Source organism: Rhinichthys klamathensis, unplaced genomic scaffold (genome assembly GCF_029890125.1).
Source record: "Rhinichthys klamathensis goyatoka isolate OS25496 unplaced genomic scaffold, OSU_Roscu_1.1 h1tg000247l_1, whole genome shotgun sequence".
Lineage (NCBI taxonomy): Eukaryota > Metazoa > Chordata > Actinopteri > Cypriniformes > Leuciscidae > Rhinichthys > Rhinichthys klamathensis.
In genome coordinates this window covers 1438996-1461442 of record NW_026606769.1, presented here as the reverse complement: position 1 = coordinate 1461442, position 22447 = coordinate 1438996, and the positions used below count along the sequence as shown (strand labels likewise).

The 22447-nt window shown below is 36.4% G+C and overlaps 2 protein-coding genes across 7 annotated transcripts in view; one reads left to right on the top strand and one right to left on the bottom strand.

Moving 5' to 3' along the window:
• The first annotated feature begins 1950 nt into the window (after positions 1-1950).
• degs2 (delta(4)-desaturase, sphingolipid 2) lies at positions 1951-7216 on the top strand. Its single transcript, XM_056266313.1, has 3 exons — positions 1951-2080; positions 4906-5648; positions 6520-7216. Exons 1-3 carry the CDS (start codon positions 1999-2001, stop codon positions 6661-6663), a joined length of 969 nt encoding a protein of 322 aa, XP_056122288.1. The 5' UTR covers positions 1951-1998; the 3' UTR covers positions 6664-7216.
• A 253-nt stretch (positions 7217-7469) lies between these two features.
• evla (Enah/Vasp-like a) overlaps positions 7470-22447 on the bottom strand; it is a 34255-nt gene continuing 19277 nt past the window's right edge. For 3 of the 6 annotated variants that reach the window (XM_056266309.1, XM_056266308.1, XM_056266307.1), the window contains exons 2-14: positions 21795-21963; positions 21337-21514; positions 15533-15590; positions 14974-15035; positions 13117-13896; positions 11140-11384; positions 10910-11013; positions 10777-10813; positions 10608-10650; positions 9459-9519; positions 8866-8926; positions 8711-8768; positions 7470-8619 (exon numbers count right to left, since the gene is read on the bottom strand). In XM_056266309.1, coding sequence (XP_056122284.1) covers positions 8582-8619; positions 8711-8768; positions 8866-8926; positions 9459-9519; positions 10608-10650; positions 10777-10813; positions 10910-11013; positions 11140-11384; positions 13117-13896; positions 14974-15035; positions 15533-15590; positions 21337-21514; positions 21795-21963 — 1894 coding nt within the window. In that variant the 3' untranslated portion in view covers positions 7470-8581. Of the gene's footprint in view, positions 8620-8710; positions 8769-8865; positions 8927-9458; positions 9520-10607; positions 10651-10776; positions 10814-10909; positions 11014-11139; positions 11385-13116; positions 13897-14973; positions 15036-15532; positions 15591-20112; positions 20470-21336; positions 21515-21794; positions 21964-22447 lie in introns of those variants that run through there. The other 3 variants (XM_056266311.1, XM_056266310.1, XM_056266312.1) reach the window with 3 other exon arrangements.

The window sequence follows — 22447 nt, the reverse complement described above, 5'->3', positions numbered from 1 at the left end:
TCATCCACGAGCGAGTTTTTAAATCTTCATTGACGCATCGTAAAGAGAAAAGTTGATAAACTGCATATCAAAAAATAAAAGAACTTTATCATGGGAAACGTTTCTGAAGTAATGATACGGAAACTTTTATTGAATAAGCAAATATAGCTATTTTGGATTGACAAAAAGGATTTTTCATTAAGTGAAACTATAGATTTAGGCTACAACTAGGTGGAAGTGTTACATAGCCTACCATAAGATGGAAATGAAGTGATATACTATAATAGCTACTAAGTTATATAGGCCTATTCCTTTTATACACACAACGAAATGGTCTGGATTCTGGAATACAAAATAGTTTCTTTTATTTTTATACATGATGACTTAGTTTAAACAATATAATGTTTTGTATGTTGTGTAATGTAAAAGCAAAAAATGTGATGAGAGCATGTAATGTTATTATTAGGTATTAATAGTGAAATGGTATTTTTTCTTTTGTTTTATACTCTGGGACCTTTTTTATTTTATGTTTTATTTATATATTTGCTGACATTATGTAATCAGTTATACTTTGTAAAATGTTATTCATAATCCAAGTGTATAGCCCATATGTATTTCTTCTTTTTTTTCTTTTTCGTTTCTCTTATTAGGCCTTATAATACATTACATGACACAAATATCACATTACATGCCTGCCATGTATGGAAAATTGTCTGTTATCCTCATGAGAACCAAGAACGTTTAGTGAATTTAAGACTCAGTTATTTAAAAAGAGATGAAATTACATGAATTGGCAAAAACATATTTTTTTCATTAACCAATCAATTTTTAGGTTTTTACCAAACTTTGTATAAAGATTATCTCAACTATGTTATGAAAGATATAATTGAATTAATTGATATTCCATTTTACCTTATGCAATATATGGGTAAAATGGCCATTATAATATAATATAATATTATAATTATTATTAATGTCTTAGTCATATTTAAATGTTCTTTCTATTCGTGTCATAGGCTATGTACGTATGTACCCAGATCTCCTGAAAAACCACAGCATTCCTTTTGTGTTTGCTCACACTTGGCTAATAAAGCTCATTTTGATTCTGATAAATGGGTAGTCCCATGCAATACATTGTATCTAATTTGCATATTAATGTGTTGGGGCAGCATATATCTAATAAAAAAAGAGGAGTACCCAATAATGGGAGTAATAATTGGCAAACAATTTGAAAATTTGTCAGATTTATATGATAATCACAAAATATTATCATATTTCCATAAGAGTGCTAAATTTGATCACTAAATTAATGTCAATCATTTTTAAAGACCGAGAGGGAGTTGTCATGTTGAAACCTCTAAACATTTGGAATCTCTGAAAAGCCCCGAATGTGCCCTTTACAGGAGATCCAGACTTAGGCATGCAGGGTGTCAGAGAAATTCACTAAAATATAACATTTACTACAGTGGACAAAAGTCGATTCATGGGTCCCAGGCAACAGTCTATGGTCCCAGGAGGCTGTTAAATGCTCCCTAGGCTATTTGAAGGAATAATAAAACAAATAAATAAATAACGCCCCCTCGCGGTAAGGTGACGTAAACCTGTCTAGACCAGAAATACAGGACTGTGACACTGACATCTGCTTAAGTATATTATAAAGAAGAAAAAAAGAAAAGAAAAAAAACACTTACACTATATAACACTATAGGTACATTACGTATATTGTCGCTCGTAGGTCTACATTTTAAATCACATTGCCAAACATTTCACAGACAACGGTTTTGCATCTGTGGCTAAATGTAATTTTCTTATTGGGACGAGGCAATCTGTATATGGGCTACTCTAGCCAACTATCTCGTTACTTCGTTAGGGTTTCGGTTGAAGTTAGTTACCGTTGGTATGAACTCTCAGGCACACCTCTACTCCTCTTATCTAAGAGGGCGTGTGCGAAACAAGTCTAGTAAGCGAGGAATCACCTGAGCTCATTACACCAGCCGGCAGCGGCACACAAGTGTGAAAATGGGGAAAACAGTTGGACGCTGGGACTTTGAATGGGTTTATAATGAGCAACCGCACACATGGAGAAGAAAAGAAATTTTAGGTAAGAGTAAATCAAATGACTGCAATATATGTACGTCAGCTGAATTCGCTAAAACATGCTGGAGAAGTCATGATTTTGGATATCCGATTGACTTGAATTGAGTTTAAATGTCTACGTAACCATGGGAGCGTGTTAAATTTTGTAATCCTGTTGTAGCCTAATATATCTTAGTGTTGGCAAAGATATAGGCTATATAGTTCAAATGAAGCACTCTATCTCATCATGAGTGCCATGGCATAACTCAAATCACTGATTATGGAATTCGGACAATTAAGATGACATTTTAAATTCTGATGCTTATCTTCTAATTTAAAATTCTAAAAAAGTATATTCAATATAGTAGGCCTACCCAATATGCCGCTGAGTGAGCGTGGGTTATAGATGTGTGAAGAGGGAGCGTATCTCTCTTTTTTTTATATTTTTTTTTATATACTCTGTCGACGTATGTTATGTATCCAAAATATAAACTCAACTCATTCTACTTGTAATTGAGATCAAGCGCACTTTGCCACATCTTCAGTTTAATGTGGTTAGGCTACACACAGGTGTAGACAGGTGAAACAGATGTGTTGTTCCTGGATCACATCTACCAGACAATGGCTTTAGGGGATGGTAATTTGAGTAAACCGATTCAAGGCATTATTGGCACAATATCAATGGGTCTTGCTTCGTCACAACATTCTAGTCTTATTTATGGCCATAACAGTTAAGATATGTCACAAGCTCAGTTCCCCTATAAAACACATTTATGAACAGCTTGGAGATTTCACCACAAAAATGACAAGATGGATGGCCAGAGTGGGTTTTTTTTCTTCTTTTTTAGACAGAAATAAAATGTGGAATTAAAAAATTGATGCTCTTTTGACAGACCTAATTGAATGTAAGAACTTCCCCTTTACTGCAATTCTCCATCAATATCCCCCCAAAAACACGTCTTGATATTGACTGATATTGTGAAGTCGCACAGGTAGTTTTACACCTCAAGCTCTTTAAACATTTATAGTGCATTCTTCTATCATCTTTAGACTATTTCAGAAGGGATGATGACTCTGGTACTACAAACTTATATTAATATTTGATATATTTTGAGTAACAGGAAATGCATATATATATATATTATAAAATCATTTATAATATTGTATACAGTGAATATAATTTACTATAAATTATTTTATACAATATATTTAAGTAACAGAAAAACTTGGTGTTAAAAATGATTGGTGTCAGTGCAATCCAAATCACTTATCACAATTATTCTTGTTTTGCTAAAAGACCAGTCATTTTTTACGCCAAAACATCACCTTGGATTTTTTTTAAGCATCTGGCAGTTGAGTTTGTGGTACTTTTATTTACACGCTTTATGGCATTTAACTACTCATTACACGGAAGAACTTGTCCAATGTTCAGAACACTGGATGCAGGTTGTATTACATAGGCTTAATTTAAATATGGCAAGCTGAACCTGTTTGTGTGTTTACGTGACAATAAGCCACGACAGGTGTGACCTTGATCTACAAGTATAGGGAAAAGTGCATCCATGAAACCGCATGTGTCCAGCCACAGCTGCTTGTTTTGTGAGCGCCCTTTGTTTGACATATGTAAAGAAAACAAATACACAGATAATTTATCATATGGAACCGAAACAATTTTTTATTATGACTGAGGGGCCCATTTTCACTGATTGTAGCAGTATTAGCCTAGATGAAAAAACTAAATATGATTAATATGTTACCATTCACAAGCATAAACCATTAGAAAACCTAGCAATATGGAACGTTTGCAATCAGATATTATGCAAATTGCATGCAGAAAAAGTGTTATGGCAGATTTGCATGCAGGTCGCATGTTATTGGTGAAACTGGTCACTTTGACATGGATATTTGTGGATTAGAGATCCTCCAGCAGTGGATGATAAACAGAACATTAGAAGGGCAAACAAATTAAAAAAGGACACCGTTAGGGGAGCGTCTCCCATGTGGGGAGAATTAGTTATTGGTTGACTACGCAAAAATAGTGTTTCAACATGTTTAATTGGGTTACCACTACCAACCGTAATAAAGTTGTCATCATTTTTGCAAAGCTAACTATAAATAACATGTACTTTTTATTTGAGATGTTTGTTAAAATTGAGTTAAGATGTTATTTAAAAAATAATCCGCTTCAAGTGTGATGCAAGCAAAACTATTTTGAGTGTTCATTTAATGAGGCTTAATTTCAAGTACAATCTTTCTTTAATGGAAGAACACATCCTTGAACATGAATAAGACTTCAATAAAGATCTAAAATAATCCCTGTAACAAGAAACGCATTTAATGAGCTCAAGCAACAGTTTATATCTTTTGAAGGTTTTTTTTTAAATATAGCTGTCAATATAGGAACTATAATGGAAAAGGTTGTTGCTTGTGATTTTTTTTATTTTCCCCCACTCAGATCAAACAAGGCACTGGTAGTTTTGTCTCTCATATCACTCTGGGGTCTCTTTCTGCTCGCATTATAAAACAATTTCCCTCCAAGTCTTTTTATATGTGCATGTGTAAAATTTGTATGTGTGTATATATATATATATATATATATATATATATATATATATATATATATATATATATATATATATATATATATATATATATATATACACACACACACACACACACACACACACACACACACACACACACACACACACACACATAAATACATGTGTATATATATGTGTGTGTGTGTGCGTGGTTGTATGTATATAAATAAAAAATATTGATCAAAAATAGTTTTTTTCCTATTCAAACAAATTATTTCATATTCTTGACATTGTACTCTCTCTACAGCAAAGTATCCTGAAATCAAGTCTTTGATGGGTCATGACCCCCAGCTGAAGTGGGTCGTGTCAGGGATGGTGCTGACCCAGCTGCTGGCATGTTACATGGTCCACGAGCTCTCCTGGAAGTGGGTGTTGTTTTGGGCGTATGCGTTCGGTGGCTGCATCAACCACTCTCTGACCCTAGCCATCCATGACATTTCACACAACGTGGCCTTCGGCACTAAAAAGGCTCGCTGGAACCGCTGGTTTGCCATGTTCGCCAATCTCCCCATTGGCTTGCCTTACTCGGCATCCTTCAAGAAGTACCACATCGACCACCACCGTTATCTGGGAGGAGATGGCTTGGACGTGGATATTCCGACCGACCTTGAGGGCTGGTTCTTCTGCACCCCAGCCAGGAAGGTGCTCTGGCTCTTTCTCCAGCCTTTGTTCTACGCGCTCCGTCCGTTGATCGTGAACCCCAAGCCCGTGACCAGGTTAGAGATGCTGAATGCAGTCGTGCAGTTTGTGGTAGACATTATCATCTACTATTTTTGGGGACTCAAGCCTATAGTCTATCTAATTGCTGGCTCTATACTGTGCATGGGCCTGCATCCCATCTCTGGACATTTCATCGCTGAGCACTACATGTTTATGAAAGGTCATGAAACCTACTCTTATTACGGCCCTCTCAACTTAATAACCTTCAATGTGGGATACCATATGGAGCACCATGACTTCCCCAGCATTCCTGGCAGCAAATTACCTGAGGTACGAGTTTGGCTGTATTCCATTGTTTTTAGGGATGCACAATATTAAAATAAAATAAGTCGCTTTTACACACCACAAGTGAATTAAGGCATCACAACATTATTATGTACACTGTGAAAATTAATATTAACTCAATCATTCATGAATGCTCAATGAATATTAATTTAGTGTTTTAAAGATGAAGGTTAGGTGATGGCAAAGGGGATCTAAATATAAAAAGAGAGGAAATGAGCAATTAACAATTCAATATCCAATACTGACTTATACAATGAAACGGAAAACATGGCAGTTTACAGTTACTGCCTTGGTTTTTCTCACTCATACAAGAGATTCTTTATCTATAAGTTCATAGATGTGGTCCACTATGACAATAAGCTGCCATTACCAGAAGGAGACCAGATTTGTAATTCTAAGTAAGTTTACTTTTCAGGGTAGTGCTCAAGTGGAAATGTCATGGTAATGTAATGCTTTGTATTGATTTAGTCACTGTTACTGATTAAGAGAAAGAATGTGACATTTGGTGTAGTGAGACTAACTAGAAAGACCGACAAATATTTGCTGAACTCTTTTTCAAGCTTCATCAGTGTCCATGAGACAATTTAATTGCGCTCATAGCTTACAGACATCACACTTTCAGTGAAAAAGAACCCAAAGTCTGTAAACCGATTGCTAATGCAGTACATTGTGTCTGTTAATGTTTAAACCGTTAAGTATGATAGAACTACATACAGGAAACCAGCGCTCCACCTACGCTTTACACTCTAGCTGCAATATTCTTCATTCACATTATGCATGTCATTCAAAACATAAACAGAAAATCCATAAGTAATATTTATTTATGATTTATTTATGGATCTTTCTCATTTTACAGGTCAAGAGGATTGCAGCAGAGTACTATGACTCTCTCCCTCAACACACTTCCTGGATGCGAGTGCTCTGGGACTTTGTGTTCGATGATACCATCGGCCCCTACGCCAGAGTCAAGAGACAATTCAAACTTGGCAAAAAGGAATAAATTTGGTATTAGACTACTGATCTAACCAAATGTATTTATAAAACGTTCTACACAAATCTGCAAATGAAAGATAATTGGCACTAGCCAGGCTATTAGTTGAACAGGAACAAACCTTTTCACACAAGAACCGGCAAACTTCTTCATTCTGTTACAGCATTTCATCATATACGTAGATCCATCTGAACAATATCCGAACTAAAACTTCACATTCCCTGCACCTGGGACCATGTTAAATTATTAGGAGTATCAAAGCCCAGTTGACCTTCTCAAAATATTTCCATGCATCCATTCCTACCAAAGATGTGAAACTTTGTTTTAGGTCTAAAATTGTTCTTATGGTATACATGTAACAAAAGGAATGCATTTGTTTGTGTATCATTGCCAATAGTCACTCAACTCTATCCAAATACTGAGATGCCAGTTAAGATGTACCTGAGGAAAGAAGTGCTGAGATGAAATGTTTAAGCAGACTTCAAATGCTGTTTCATCAGTGAGGCCTTTTTGAAAACCAAATATATCATTGTGTTGTGTAACTTAAGTCTTTAAATAATATAGTTCTGTCGTTTGCACTGTGACAGTTTAACTCTGAACACCACTGTGATAAATATGTTATATATGGAATATATTTGTTCAGCACACTGTTCAATAAATTTCTCTTATATTTGAATCTAACAGATTTTGCAAGGTGGTTGTTGAATGTTCAATGAAAATGCAAGACATATTTTTTTTAATAGAAGCACAGGACAAGACTTTTTAAAAGGGGGAAAAGCTTTTAAAGTTCTTTTAATTCCATCAATCTCTCACTCTCACCATGTGAATAATTGAATTGTAATTTTTGTGAAATCAACATCAACTTTTAAAATCAGGATCAACCTAATTAAACCAGGATAACATTGTACGATCAAACAATTCTTCCAATAATTCATCTCACATTGTTTATATATGTATATTTTTCCATGTCCATCTCTTGAGCTCATTGAAAGAGTGTCAATATTTAACCTCATATCTCCAAATTAATTTAAAACAAAATTCTAGTGAACTTCTGGGGCCTCGTTTATAAAATGTTGCGTAGAAACCATCCTACATTTGATCTTACCATAATTTCTCAAATGTGCGTTCGTGTGATTCAGAGAAATAAACGTGCGTACGCCTCTCTTCCAGATGTGAAATCTATAAGTCGCAAAATGATCTTGAAATTGTGAGCAGCTGAATGTTTGTTTTTATAAATATGAACGCTGGCGTGGATTTTAGCGAACGCACACTTTAAGATCAAATCTGTGCGTACACACATTTTATAAATGAGGCTCCAGCATTGGCCAAAAAATTTTTTTAAAAAAAATGTCCCAGACTGTTTAACCTATAATAGTTTTCTGACAGTTTACTAGCACAAATGTGCGCACTTTGTACTTATTAAACCCAATGATTAAGAGCAGTAATATAAAATATAAAACGTTGACAATAACTGTCGTGCAACTTTGTATCTCTCTCATTTAATATAATACAATTCTTAACAATAATAACAATGACCGATGAAACAATATAAACTTAGAAAACAAAAAAATATCTTCATTAATTTCCAACGTGTTGACTTTAAGACTTGAAAGAGCGAGAGCAGCAAGCTGCACAGTGGACTGTCTCAACGTTCATACTGGAGGAAATAGAAAATTCAGTGTGAAGGTCTATATTTCCATCTGTCCGTTCATTCGCTCATCCATACACACACTCACTCACTCCAATTCCTTCTGTTCCTCAGCTTTCCCTTGTCCTTCTCAGTAATTCCTTGTTTCTGCACAACATTTCTGCAAATGAATTTTCCGTACCATTGCAGACATGCTGCGAGAACGTTTTCAAGTGCGCGTTCCTGTACTTCCCCGAACCTTCAGTCGTTATCAGTCGTCGTCATTGACATTTCATAAGACTATGTGGAGCCAATTCTCAGCAGTTCCCTTCTAATGGCTAAAAGAAAGAGAGGAAAAATGTAAATATTCTGAAAAACTGAAAAGATATGTACACATCTGTTTTAAATGATTGTCTCCCCAAAACCTACCATCAATGATTTCTTCTTTTACTTTCTGCAATTCCCGCACAACCTCCTCCAAGATCTCCTTTTGAACACAACAGATTTTATACTAGTTAGCAGACCAGTCCGTCCTCATTTTTTTGCACAATAGTAATACATTTTGAATGATAGTCTGAACTAACCTGTTTCATTCTGTCAAAGTCAAAAGACTCAGTATCACTGGTGCTTCCGATTGATTTTGCCCTGTAAAATATTCATCACAAATATTTAAATACAATTTGAATGATCAAAACTTTACCTGCAAGTCACGTTTGCTGTAAAAAATTAAATCTAGATGTATTAAATATTACCATGGCTTTCTGATGTAATCTCAGTTTTTATAAAGGGTTAATTTTCAGAGTTCAACGACGACATTTTCTGTGTGTTTACACAAACACTCAATGCAAGCTTACAAAACATAAAACCGACATTTTGCAGTTGTCATGAGTAGAATCAGCATTTGCATTTAGGTCATTGCAAGCTCATGATGCCCTTTGCTTTACTTCCTTAACATGACCATTTGTATTGACAACCGAGGCATTTACTCGCGTATGCAAACCCTAAGCTTGACAAAATCATTCATTTCCCTGTTCTGGTGCAATCCGTTGTGGAATGCCTCCACATTTTAAAAGGAACCGAATGTTGTAAAATGACAAGAAACATTACAAGTCAGGAGATAAAGAACTCACAGTGAAAAATGTAATGTTTACTGCACCATAAACCTGTTAAAACATACCTTGTCACAGCTGAAGACTTGTCTGCAGAGTTTGCCCGTTCCCATGGCTTCTTCACAGGATCTAAGAAGAACATTTAAATAATGGATGATTCTTCTGCTCACCAAACCTCAATAGCCTCATAATTTACCATAAAACCTTTTTCATTAAATTAATATATTTAAATGTTAAAAAATTGTCTTTACAATTTTCTCTTTACAAATAAATGCGGGCAAGTAAGGTTTTGAAAGAAATGAATACTTTTATTCAGCAAAAATTCATTAAATTGATCAAAAGTGACAGTATAGACCTTTACACTGTTACAACAGATTCCCATTTCAAATAAATACAGGGATTTAAAATGTTCTATTCTGAAAAAAAAAAAAAAAAGTTTTCACAAAATATGCTGCTGCACCCTGTTTTCAAACTTGATATTGATAAAAAAAAAAATTTGAGGACCACATCAGCATATTACCATGATTTCTGAAGAATCATGTGACACTGAAGACTGGAGTAATGATGCTGAAAATTTAGTAAATTACACTATGAAATATATTAACTCTTTCCCCGCCATTGACGGAAAAAATTCCGGCTTTCTGTGTTTTCACTGTTATATGCGCTATGACATCTTCTGTAAGAATACAGAATCTTCTGGTCAAAACACAGGCAAAGAAGCAGCAGAAACAAACTATATCATATGTAAGCATATGTAAAGAACGCGATCACCAACATTTAACAGTATATAAATAAAAACTGTTTTTTGCTCAAAATGTTGATTTTTAATGAAACACCCATATTGAAATGTTGATAAAAAAGTAATGCATAAAGCTAGAATAATTTTTTTTTTTAAGCAGAGGGTCTGTTCTTTCTTTTGACATATTGCATGGTCAGATATATTCATACAACAAAATATTCTGGGGGCCATGACATTTTTGATAAAAAATACTGGCGGTGGCTGGCAACTTTTTTCAAAAATTAGAAATGTAATTTTAAATTGTAATATTTCAAAATATCACTGTTTTTATTGTATCTTTGATTACAAAAAAAGCCGCATTGGTGGCATAAGATATCTTTTAAAAACAAAAAAAATCTTACTGATCACAAACTTTTGAACGCTATTACTAAATTAACACAATTTTTTTTTTTTTTTTTTTAAATAAAAGAGACACCACCTGAATTTTGTCCACGGGAGGAAGGCGATCCATTAGACTCCTCCTGCAAGAAAGAGATATCAGTCTGATGTGATGTAAGAATAATCACAGAATAATAATATAATATAATCAAACATTAAGAATTATACAATCAGTGTGTGTTTAAATAAATAGTGTACAAAAATCATACATTTTGACTTTCTTCTGGTTTCTCGGAGGCCTTCCTCCTACAGAATGACCACATTTAACAATCAAAGTTTGCATAACCACAAGTCATGGATCATTAGTTATGAAAAAGAGACAGGAAATGGATGTGGTCTGACCTCCGTGCTAAAAGAGCATTCATCTCCTGCATGAGACCCTCTCCACCTCCTCCACTGCCCCCACTGGAGCGATTGGCATCGTTCTTGCAACTGTTGTCCTCCGGCTACAGAAGATAAAACATGGAATAATCGGGCACCAAGATACCCTTATCACACTTATTGCATAAAAAAAGAAATATGTGAAACATGTTGAGGTCTGGGAGAGTTTGGGAAAGATATGTGCCACGCACCCGCTGAACTTTACGCAGCTTGGCACCAGCTATAGCTGCAGCCAGGCCTGCCGGAGCAGGACCTCCACCAGCCGGCAGTGGAGGTGGGCTAGGAGGGGGTCCTGTGGCGGGTGGGGGCGGCCCGGGTGGGGGAGGCCCAGGAGGGGGCGGAGGGGCCGGTGGACCCGCCATGGATGCTGAGGTAGGGGGGTGAATGGGAGGAGTGGATAAGACCATGGAGGGATGTCCTGGTGGGACAGGAGGACCTGTTGGAAGAAAGGAAAGAATCACTGTTGTATTCTAGACTGAGTGTTTAATTGCATATTCATTGCAATAAAATAGACAGCAATGGTGAACATTTGTGTTGACTTAAAGGTGAAGTGTTTACATTGTGCATCACTAGCATTTGCAAACAGGTTTCTGGTTCTCCTCATCTGGTATAGGTCAGAAACACAGATAGCCCCTCCCCAAACTCACACCATTAGCTGAGTCACTGTGTCGGCGGACGCTCCGACAAACACTGCAAATGTTTTGATAGCAGCACAGTGTTTACAGTTTTTGGGGAAATATACCTACATATGGACTCAGCAGTAAGAATTTTTTTTTCTTTCTGCTGGCTTAGTCGGGCTGGTACTTTCAATTTATTACTCAGGCCAGTACATGCAAAACAATGACACATTTTTATTTTTAGCTACAAACATTTCTCATTAAATTATGTGTTTCTTAAACATACACTACTGTTCAAAAGTGAGGCGTCATTAAGATTGTTGTTGAAAGAAATGAATACCTTTATTCAGCAAGGATGCTTTAAGTTCTTTTGAACTTTCTATTAATAAAAGAATCTTGGATTTGTCATAAGAAAATTACAGTTTCCACAGAAATACTAACCAGCACAACTGTTTTCAACATTGATAATAATAAGAAATATTTCTTTAGCATCAAAACAGCATATTAGAATCATTTCTGAAGGATCATGTGACACTGAAGACTGGAGTAATAGCTTCTGAAAATTCAGCTTTGCATCAGAGGAATAAATTACATTTTAAAATATATAAAATTCTTAATATTTCACAATATTACTTTATGTAACTGTGTTTTTGATCAAATAAATGCAGCCTCAGTAAGCATAAGAGACTTCTTTTAAAAACGTCTTTAAAAAAACCCCCAACTTTTGCATGGTAGTGAATATGGTTACTATACGGAAAAAAAAAATGTCATATGCATATTTTTAAACACACTGCTAAAAAACAATGGCATACAATACAATTCTGATTGGTTTGTAGGTTTCAATTAATTTCCTCCAAGGCATTGACAAAACCTCATTCAGCCAGCTAGATAATATACCTTGGTGACAAATCAGCAGAATTTGAATAATAATACATCAGAGAAAACTAAGCATTTCAATTTACAAAGTGGATGTACAACAACGAACATTCAGTGGAGCAAAAGAAAGAATAAATGACTGATCTGTCAAGTGGCCCAATACTCTCTAACACTGGTCCTGGGTCAGCAGGCCGTATCCTTATTGTTACCAAGCATTTTAACATAAAAAAAAAAATCGACACATTTCACATTCATGATCTGCAAAGTGCAAAAGCTCTCAGAAAATAATTGGGGGAAAATAAATGGCTTAAACAATACAAATAAATCACCTTTGAGCAAACACAGATGAACATCACCGTGATGTATATGAATGTTTACTTTAAAATCCTCCTTCCTCTATTCAGAACAAAGAAGGTGAGGCAGCTGCCGTTTGTTCAAATGATCTGCTGTGATTTTTGTCATATAACACAAATACAAAAGTCAACAGCTTTATTGACAATGCTGATGGGCTGGTATTTGCATATGGTTTCAGTACAAAGACTGTACTGTTCTCATTGGACATCTTTTGAGATCAGCATGTCATCAGCCCAATTCCACTGGACAGGTGTGTGAAGTCTTTTGGTGGCGGGCAAATAATTACGGAGGGGGCAGCTGATGGGTGTCTGAAATACTTACTGCTGGACGCTGTGGCGTTCTGATAAACAGGCGAAGGAGACGTCTTGTGAGAGGTGGGTGTGGTGTCGAATGGGACTGTGGCCTGGTATAGCTGCTGCGGGTAGAGGGCGGGGCCTTGGGTGGGCTGGCCAATGAGAGGGGGCAGGGGGCAGGACAATTCTTGTATGGGATAGTGAGGGTTCAGTGGTGCTCCGGAGGTGACCTGCATAGGAGGGGTTTGGTATGGGTAGCACTCCTCTCCCTTGCCATTGGATGACTGCTGGTGGTGTGTTACGGGCACAAAGTGGGAAGAGTTAGCGGGAGCTTTGGGGCCACAGGTTGGGCCGTTGTTTAGGGGTGGCAGGGGGAGGGCAACAGGCAGGGCAGGTTGTTTGACTGGTACTGCCATTACAACGGAGGGCGATGCAGTGGGTAAGGGGGCGTACATGTGGGTAGAGGACCAAGTGGCGTGTTTGGGGTCCAGGTGGGCCGTTGGAGGAGAAAGAGGGATTTGCTTGACGTTGCGAGGTGGAGGGGTGACACCTGGCTGTACGGGGGAGAAAGCAGAAGCCAGAGAGGTGGATAGCTGGGAAAGCTGCTGGGCCTTTTTTTGAGGGGAGTCCACCGTGCGGTAGCCGCTCTCCCGTTCCTGGGAGGAAGAGGAGGCGTGGGAGGAAGGTGGCATGGGGTTAAGGTGAGCATAGGAAGGGGGGAGAGTGTTAGCCCGAAACAGTCTGAGGTCATGCAGAGCGGTTTCGGACTGAGAGGCAGATGCTGACACTTTAAACTGAAGGGTGGAGACTAAGAAACGGAGAAAGAGACAAACGGTTCAACACAAATGACAAACGAAAAGAGAGAAAATATGAGAGTGACAAAAATCAAGCATCAAAAGGAACTGAAAAAGATGAAATGTGAGCAAAATATACGACTTTTAAAGCACGTTATATGCTACAGGTGAATCTCACAAAAACATCTCGGTCAGATTTCAGAAAAATAAAAATGGAGAAATAACAAAATTAAGCATATTTTATGACTAAGATTCTGTTTCATTGTAACTCTATTTTCATGACAATTAAACACCCCCTCCCAAATTCTCATTACAATAATGCTAAATCTATGTTTTACTTTTGAGAAAACAATATAAGTTATAGATTCATATTAATGTGACACAAAAAGTATTCAAATTAATAAAAGTTAAAGTACTCAAACCTATTTTTTTTAACTGAGCATATATAAAGACACACTATTTGACAATTTTAATAACTAAATAAATAATACTATCTTCTAGTATATTTTTATTAAATATAAAATAACTTATTAATGTAAATATAAATCAAATACTAAATTCAACAACTACTACCATGATATGAATTAAAAAATGTAAACATTTTAATTGTCAAGTATATTATTGTTATAATTTTGAATTAAATAAATGACAATGACATCTGTATAACAGTACTGACCAACAGGGATTAATTATCATGAAATAATGCACAAATCTTAATTGTCCAACAACAGGCTTAATTTTCTTGACATGTTTCATGAGATTCACCAAAACAGAATGCTGTTAATGGCATTATGAAAGATGACTGTTTTGGCTGAACTGATTAAGGCTTGAGCAGGCGCTGAAACGGAAAGAGAGCATGTGTGTATGATAGAGGATGGGCAGTGTGTGCTGTTTGGAACAGGGATCTGTTCTCCGGCCATGGGAATTTGATATTCCTCAGTGTTAACACGTGTCCAAGCAGACACTAAAGCCTGCAGGGTTAATCTGTAGTGGTTTTATGAGTGTGTGTGTGTGTGTGTGAAGGTGTGTTTTAATTGCACAGCATGTAGTCTCGTATCATATTCCACCGAGATGTGGCATTTTTAGCCTACCTGCAGAACCTGATGTTCGTCGTTCCCTTTCCATCTGCATCTGATGCTGGTCCATTATTTGCCTAGAAACAAATGTCAACTCACTTAAAAATAAAGTGAAATCTAAACACTCTCAATCCACTGAATAAACTGATTACTGACACAAAGACATGCTTACTAGAAAGCAAAAAATGATGTGTATTCACACTTTATCCTGTTGAGCTCAGCGAGTTTTAAATATGCTAGATTTCTGCTTTGCATCTGACCACTAGAGGGCCCAATCTAAACTTCATGTCATGACAGCAGTTCAGAAGTGTTCTCAATCTTCATGACAGCAATATGAGAAGAATGCTGAGTGCAAAACCAATGTATTGATGAGTAATTTCTGAACAGGCAGGATGGTCGAGATGCTCAAACACACAGGCATATTTTGATGAGTGTTCACACATTTCAAGGAAACCAGAAAAACGTTACACACTACATTGTGTAATTCAGGACAGTGTCCAGTTATTAAAAGCTTGATTAACATGTGACATATGTCTCACAAAGAGCAAATGTCATCATTAGTTACGGTCCGCACCTCCTCTGAGCCTCGGCATCATCAGTCACCGGTCCATTCTGACGATGAGCTGCTGGACCTGAAGAAAAAGAAAATAATTGTACCTCATATAGATATTTTATTTAACTGTCTCTCAGGAACTGTAAAATGTGTCAGATTGCATTCATATATTCTGACACCAAATGGCAGACTTGATTAGTACAGTAGTTTACAACTGGTTTTGTTTCAGGACAGATTTTACATTGGCCAGCTGGTTTATGTCATCTAACATGCCTTGCATTCTTCGTATACAGTATAGTTTATAAACGACACAACAATACTTATTGGTCAGGTCAAATCATGCTGCAGTTGACTCTGTATTTAATACAGCATGAGTCATGCTTTCTTTTATTTTTGTATGGTTTTCACAAATCAGGGTATGTCACAAAAAACGGTTCATGTTCATCTGCCTAATTTGACTAGCTGCCTACTACTAATTGACAACTGAATGAGTTCGATTGGAAACATGGCTTTTGACAACAACATCAAAAGATATAGGTGCAGTGTTTTCTCCTCCCTAAACTAAGATATCTAAGTGCTACCTGATCAAACTACTACAGTCCAATAAATCCATCGTGAGACCAAACCATATTATGGCCAAACAACTAAACAATAATGTCATGTCACAATTGCTCCTCATACCCAACACCTCATCACTGGTAGACTTAGCAGTCATTCTGAAGCAACCATAATTGTTGTTGAACTTGTTGAGCTCTGCTAATAATGGTAAACATGGCTCTCAGGTTACTGAGATGATGACTATTTACGTCATATGACATTCAGGATCTCAGTATGGGGCATGGAAGCTCAAGGGAGGAAGGAAGGCCCTTCTGTTCAGAGAAAGGCCCTTAGCGTAGGCATATCTAATGTGGTTGATAATCTTTGGTTGCCAGGCGCCATCAAACATAATTGAGTTTACCTCTATGATCTACTGTGAAATTTAAGGTGACAAAATAATGAGCTGCTCACACAGCTAGAGTATGCAGGGTTCTCAAAACGCTGAAAAAAGGTGCATTGGACAAATACATTCATGTGCGTTTGTATAGAGATAAACTATTTAAAAAATATATTTATTAAAATGTATTAAAATCTTCTAAAGGCCTGTTGATGCCAAGGACGATAACTATAACAACTTTTTGAGTTATAGTTGTAATAATCATATTAATACTAATACTAATAGAATAGAGGAGCCCACAGCACAGCTACAACAAACCAACACGGAGGAACGATATTGTTGGAATCACAACGATTTTTTCCAGATGATGAATGATAAAAACATTGACAGCCAATCAGAATCCACCTGGCTTTAAAGAGCTTGAGCCTTTAAGTGGTAGATGACATAAGAATAGACAAAATTACAAAAAGTGGCTTTAAGGCCGGTTCAAGCCAAGAATAATAACTAAAGATATAGTGCTGTCAAATTGATTACTCATGATTAATTGGGTCTGACATAAAAGTTTGTGTGTGTATATATATGTTGCATGTGATTAATCGAGATTAATTGATTTGACAGCACTACTTTATAGTTATTATTCTTGGCTTGAACTGGCCACTTTTTGTAATTTTGTCTATTCAGTGACTTCATCTGCCACAATAATGTTGTGTATTAACATTACCTTCTCAAATACTTGTCAGCAAATATTAATAGACTATATAGTATAATCCCTTAAATTAAAAATTTAAACTGCACAGATACCGCATTTCAACGTTTATTCTACCAAGAATCAGTAACATGGATCAAGACAGAATCACTTTTGAATTTTGTCTTATTTTTGCAAAAGGAATCAACGTCAATATCGCAACATTGTTTGAACGCCTTACTTTTAGTACAGATCTTCAAATTTTAAAATTGATTTCTAAATATTTTGTCAACCTTTTTATAACCATTTAGCATCAAACATTGTCTCATTGCCACATCCGCATTACTTCAACATTGAAACAACTGACAATATTTCAACCACATTTCACTGTATGTTAATACAAAAGTAGACCATCTGCTGACAAACAATAAAAAGCAATAAAAAGCACCACCGGTCTTGAAGTAACACAGAAAACACTAATCACAGTGGTGGTATATGTTTTCTATATTACAGCTAATGAAAGAACCACAGCATTTAAAGCATCGAAATCTCAGGCAGCACTGCAGATGAACATAAACAGCAACTCATCCACAGAGCATGAAAAACATAATAAATACTAAATACAGTTCTGCTTGATTAATAAGGGAGTAAAATATGGCGTTTCTTTCAACAGTTATCACAGATTGAGTAAATAAGCATGATAAATGAGACAGTTTCGAAGACCTTGGCATTAGCAGTTGATCAGTCTGGGTCTAAACAAGCTGCAGATGACAGGTGGGATTCTGCTTACACATTTAATGATTAAATGATCCGTGTCTTTAAGGTGATTATGGGAGCTAAAGTCTCAATGAATGGAATGCCATTATGCAGCGCCATATCCCAAAACACTCTTAATGACTTCCAAAAATAATAAACCAAGGTCCATATTTTAATGAGAGTACAAAAATATCCCTGTCATAATTCTCAGTGTAATAAAACTATGCTTATTTAGAAAAAGGAATAGCTATATTAAAGTATGTGCTCATGCTGATTCCAAGAGGGAAAACAGCTTGTCATTGGCCAAAAAAAATAAATAAATCTGAATAACTGCAGCAGCAGAACTGAATATCAAGTCCCTCAAGCAACAGGAATGGGAATATATTCATATGTCACGTGAAAGCAACATTTCACACAATGTCGCAAACAGGTCATGCCTGCAGCAGATGGTCCCATTTCATCTGTCCCTAAATCACGGATGAACATCATAACAGACACTATAAAGAGAGAGACACTACACTTTACTGAAACTCTTGAAATATAGAAAACAAACATCACATACATCTCATATAGGAAAAACCTCAAGTTAGTCAGCTTGATCACAAATAAGTCAATATAGGATCTCTATAAATATGGCCAAACAGCAAAAAAAATCAGAGGATCAAGCTTACTCAGAATAAAACAGATATACAATATCATTTCATTTCACTGACAGAGCCTTACTGAATAAGACTGCATCGATACTATGAGAACTTGGTATTTTTATGATAGGCTAGAGACAACCTGAAATTCAACCGCATAAACAGAACTCATGTACACACAGAATTATGAAATGTCAATTTGCAGACCATAAATCATTCATCCAAATCCTGTTGAGCATTTTGGGTAATGCCGCATTGTCTCACTTCACCAGCGGACAAACAAATGCAAGTAGGAGTTTGGCCCAAGAAGTAGAAATATCTTTTTATGGACACTTCTCTAACAAAATATAATGCTGCGTTCTAGATTCAACCATAATGCTCGATATCAATTAAGTTGTGCACTGTGTAACCAGACAGCATATAAAGCAAAGATATTACTCCTGATCACATATCCATCTCTGCTGCAGGTCCTGGCAGCGTAATACACTGTGTGGTTTATTTCATAAACTTGATTGAATCCCTTGCAATAGCAACATGCTGATAAATGGCTGCAGTTTGAGTGTATTAAAATGGTTGGTGCGACTGATGCTGAATAAAATGAATGGGTTCTTAGTTTTAAGTGCCTCTCGAGAGTCGAATGTGGAGCTCTGGATTTTATTGTGATATATGGTCAAATACTTAAAAAGGTTTGGAGGGGAAATCTTTGTGTAGTCAATATGTACAGTACTTTATGACACACATACCATATCATTTGGTGGTTGCGTGCAGCAGAGTCCCTTTGTACCAAATACCCTGGTGATCATTGAGCTGAAATGATGATGTTCACTGAGATAACAAGTGGAAACACAGATACAATCTGATTGGATGAGGGGAACCGCTGGTCATTTGTTTGATAAACCCTACCATTTTTTTTTATAACACACCACTTGCATAATATAAATCTGTAGAGTATTTTAAAATGTCAACATAAAATAAAACCTGAAATTAAAACTAAATGTAAGTGTTATATAAGGTATAAATAACTCCTTAAGGTAACTTTTAAATGTTTTTTTCCCAATAACTTGACAATATAGTCAATGAAACAATTTCTGTCAGCTGTTTAAATTTTTAATAATAATTTTTTAGCAAATAATTAATATAACAAAGTATCAACAACAACAAGAACTGTTATAACAATCTTATTATTTTGTACTTTTATTAATGATATTATTTTTATTATGTTTTTGTTGTTTATCTTTTTTTTCCCCATTTGGCTTTGATGTGATATATGATATATATGAGTCAATCAATGGTGCATCTTATTTAAATATTTAAAAATAAAACTACCAGCAGTATTAATTATGTTATGTTTCACTAAAAATCGAAATTGGTTTTCGAACCCCAAACGGTCAACACTAAAGACAACTGTTCAAAAACAGTCCCGACAAACAAACTAGATCTCAAAAACAATCTTCACGCCTCAATCACAATCTTCTGACAGGCACCGTGCCAAAAAACACTGAGCAGCTTCCACAATCCTTCCCATCCTTCATCAAGGAAATCACATCACATTAATATATGTGACTGAACCCTTAACAATACTTACTGCTGAGTTTTATTACTCTGGAGCTGATCCGTCGGATTGGTCCCGGGGAAAACTCCGGTCCAAGCATGGCTCCACAGCCCTCTTAGGTGCCTTTAATCTATGTACATATATCTATAATGGTGCAGTTTGAGCTCCACTACCAGGTGGGAACTGGTAATAACAGTCAGGACTCAGGACAGGTGAGTTCAGGGAGGTGAACACCACCAGCTTCTCTCTTCTCTGCATGCTGAGGTGCGAGCAGCACTTCTAACAACCTTTCCAATCTGCCCACCCCAAAAAGCAAGAAACATGCAGCACCCGTGGTCTGAGACTGTTTGGCTCCATGGATATTTTAACCAGGGCTGTGACCCCCCCACATACATCTTAAAAGTAGCAGCAGCCTGAAACCAGAGAGGCCCATGTGCTGTTCTTAAATAAGAATTATACTACACTAGTTAAGGGTGCAACGTATAAGACCCAAACAACAATATTTTCAGTGTGAATTTACAGTATATTCCTGACTACTAGCTGCCATTTTTTTTTTTGCAATGAATTACAATTAAATGATTGTAACACAGCGATCAGCACCAGGACATGACTGTAATGTAGTAACACCTGCGTTACGCTCATCTCTTTCAAATTTACATGTTCATAGATATTTAAGAGATAAACACTGCAAACTATATTTAAAAAATCCAGCCAAAAGACTCAAAACAATTATATATTATGAAATATTATTACAGTATAAAATAACTTTTATGTTTTATATATTTTAAAATGTATTCCTGTCTTCAGGGTCACATGATCCTTCAGAAATCATTATATATGCTGATTTGTTGCTCAAGAAACATTTCTTACTGTAATCAACATTGAAAACAGTTTTGTGGAAACGATGATGTGGAAAAAAAAAATTCTATGCATTTGAATCAATTTAATGCATCCTTGCTGAATAAAAGTATTCATTTCTTTACAAAAAATATCCTGGCAATGTTTTACTCATGAAATCATGTGGGTCCCACAGAAGTCAAATAGGTTCGTATATAGGATGTCAACTCATTGCAAATAACTATTCCCAAAGACTTACTTTGAATGCCTTTAAATGTAATACTCATACCAAGGTAATCTCAAAAAAAAAAAAAAAATATTACAGAAATAATCCAAGTAACACCTAACAAAACACCACACACGAGTAATCCAGCAGAGAGTGGCACAGAGTTAAAAAAAAAACAAGGTCATGTAAATTACCTGCATCCTGAGAGCTCAGGACATTGAGCGCAAAGAGCATGGCAGTGGAGAAGGTGGTGGCCTCCTCTTTGCTGGCAAAGTTCAACCCGTAAACTTGCCGCGCATCACGCCATTGGTGAAAAGTTGGCGTGGCCTGGTTATATTTCAGACCTTTCACAATGGAGTAGTTTATTACGACCTGGAAGAGTGGCGACATTTAGTTATGTGTCTGCATCTGTGAAATCTTCTCTGTAATCAAACTATTTCAAATGCTCTTCAAGGGAAAACCTTTCTCGGGTCAATCATACAGTCACATAAATGGTGGTTTAGGAAACTACAGAAACTAATTTTAGATGTTAAGATGTAAAATGCCACAAACAGAACTAAGCGACTGTGAAACTAAAGCACACACTGTGTACAGTAAGATCATATCACACAGGCTCTTCTCTTTGAGTTGTTGTGCCATGTTGGCTTCTCACCTGCTGGTCCTGCAGTTTGACTCCCACCACGCGGAAGCTGTTGTTGACAGTGTTGTGGTAGATGTTGATGCGGCTGAAGCCTTGCTGGCCCGGTTTGACTGGCACCCATTTTTTGCTGGTGTCATCATAGATCATCACAGAGGCTCGTGCTTGACATATACTCTGTTCACTGTGAGGAAGAAACAGGGACACTGGTTAAAGATTCACTCTGCTCAACAACAAAAACCACAACGATGAATTACGATACAAGACGATGAAATACAGATGTCAGACTGCAAGTAATAAAAATAATGTTGCAACTCGATTATGCAACTATTTGTGTGTGTATTTGTGTATAATATTTAGCTGTGCAAATAAAAGAGACTCTCAAATAGTCGATATAAAAACAGTTAGATACAACCCGTCAAACCCTTCAAAAATGCCCTTCGCCCTTACTGTGGTATTATGGTACAATAATTGCCCCACTGAATTTGTTTGAAGACAGTGAGCAAGGGGCGGGTTTGGTATCTGTACTAATTATATAGTGTAATAGGCAGCTAACGAGCGAGGCAGGAATGTAACCGTGTTGACTATGATATGAGACCATGTTTTAATTAAAGACATGAGGTTTTCTGCTTCTTTAAATAGAAATCTTCTGTTGTCATGGTGAACAA

Bases quoted from the DNA above. Each gene is read 5' to 3' on its own strand.
- degs2 (XM_056266313.1), top strand. From the start codon at position 1,999: ATGGGGAAAACAGTTGGACGCTGGGACTTTGAATGGGTTTATAATGAG. The intron at 2,081-4,905 runs GTAAGAGTAAAT...CTCTCTCTACAG, and splicing joins GAGAAGAAAAGAAATTTTAG to CAAAGTATCCTGAAATCAAG. The intron at 5,649-6,519 runs GTACGAGTTTGG...CTCATTTTACAG, and splicing joins CTGGCAGCAAATTACCTGAG to GTCAAGAGGATTGCAGCAGA.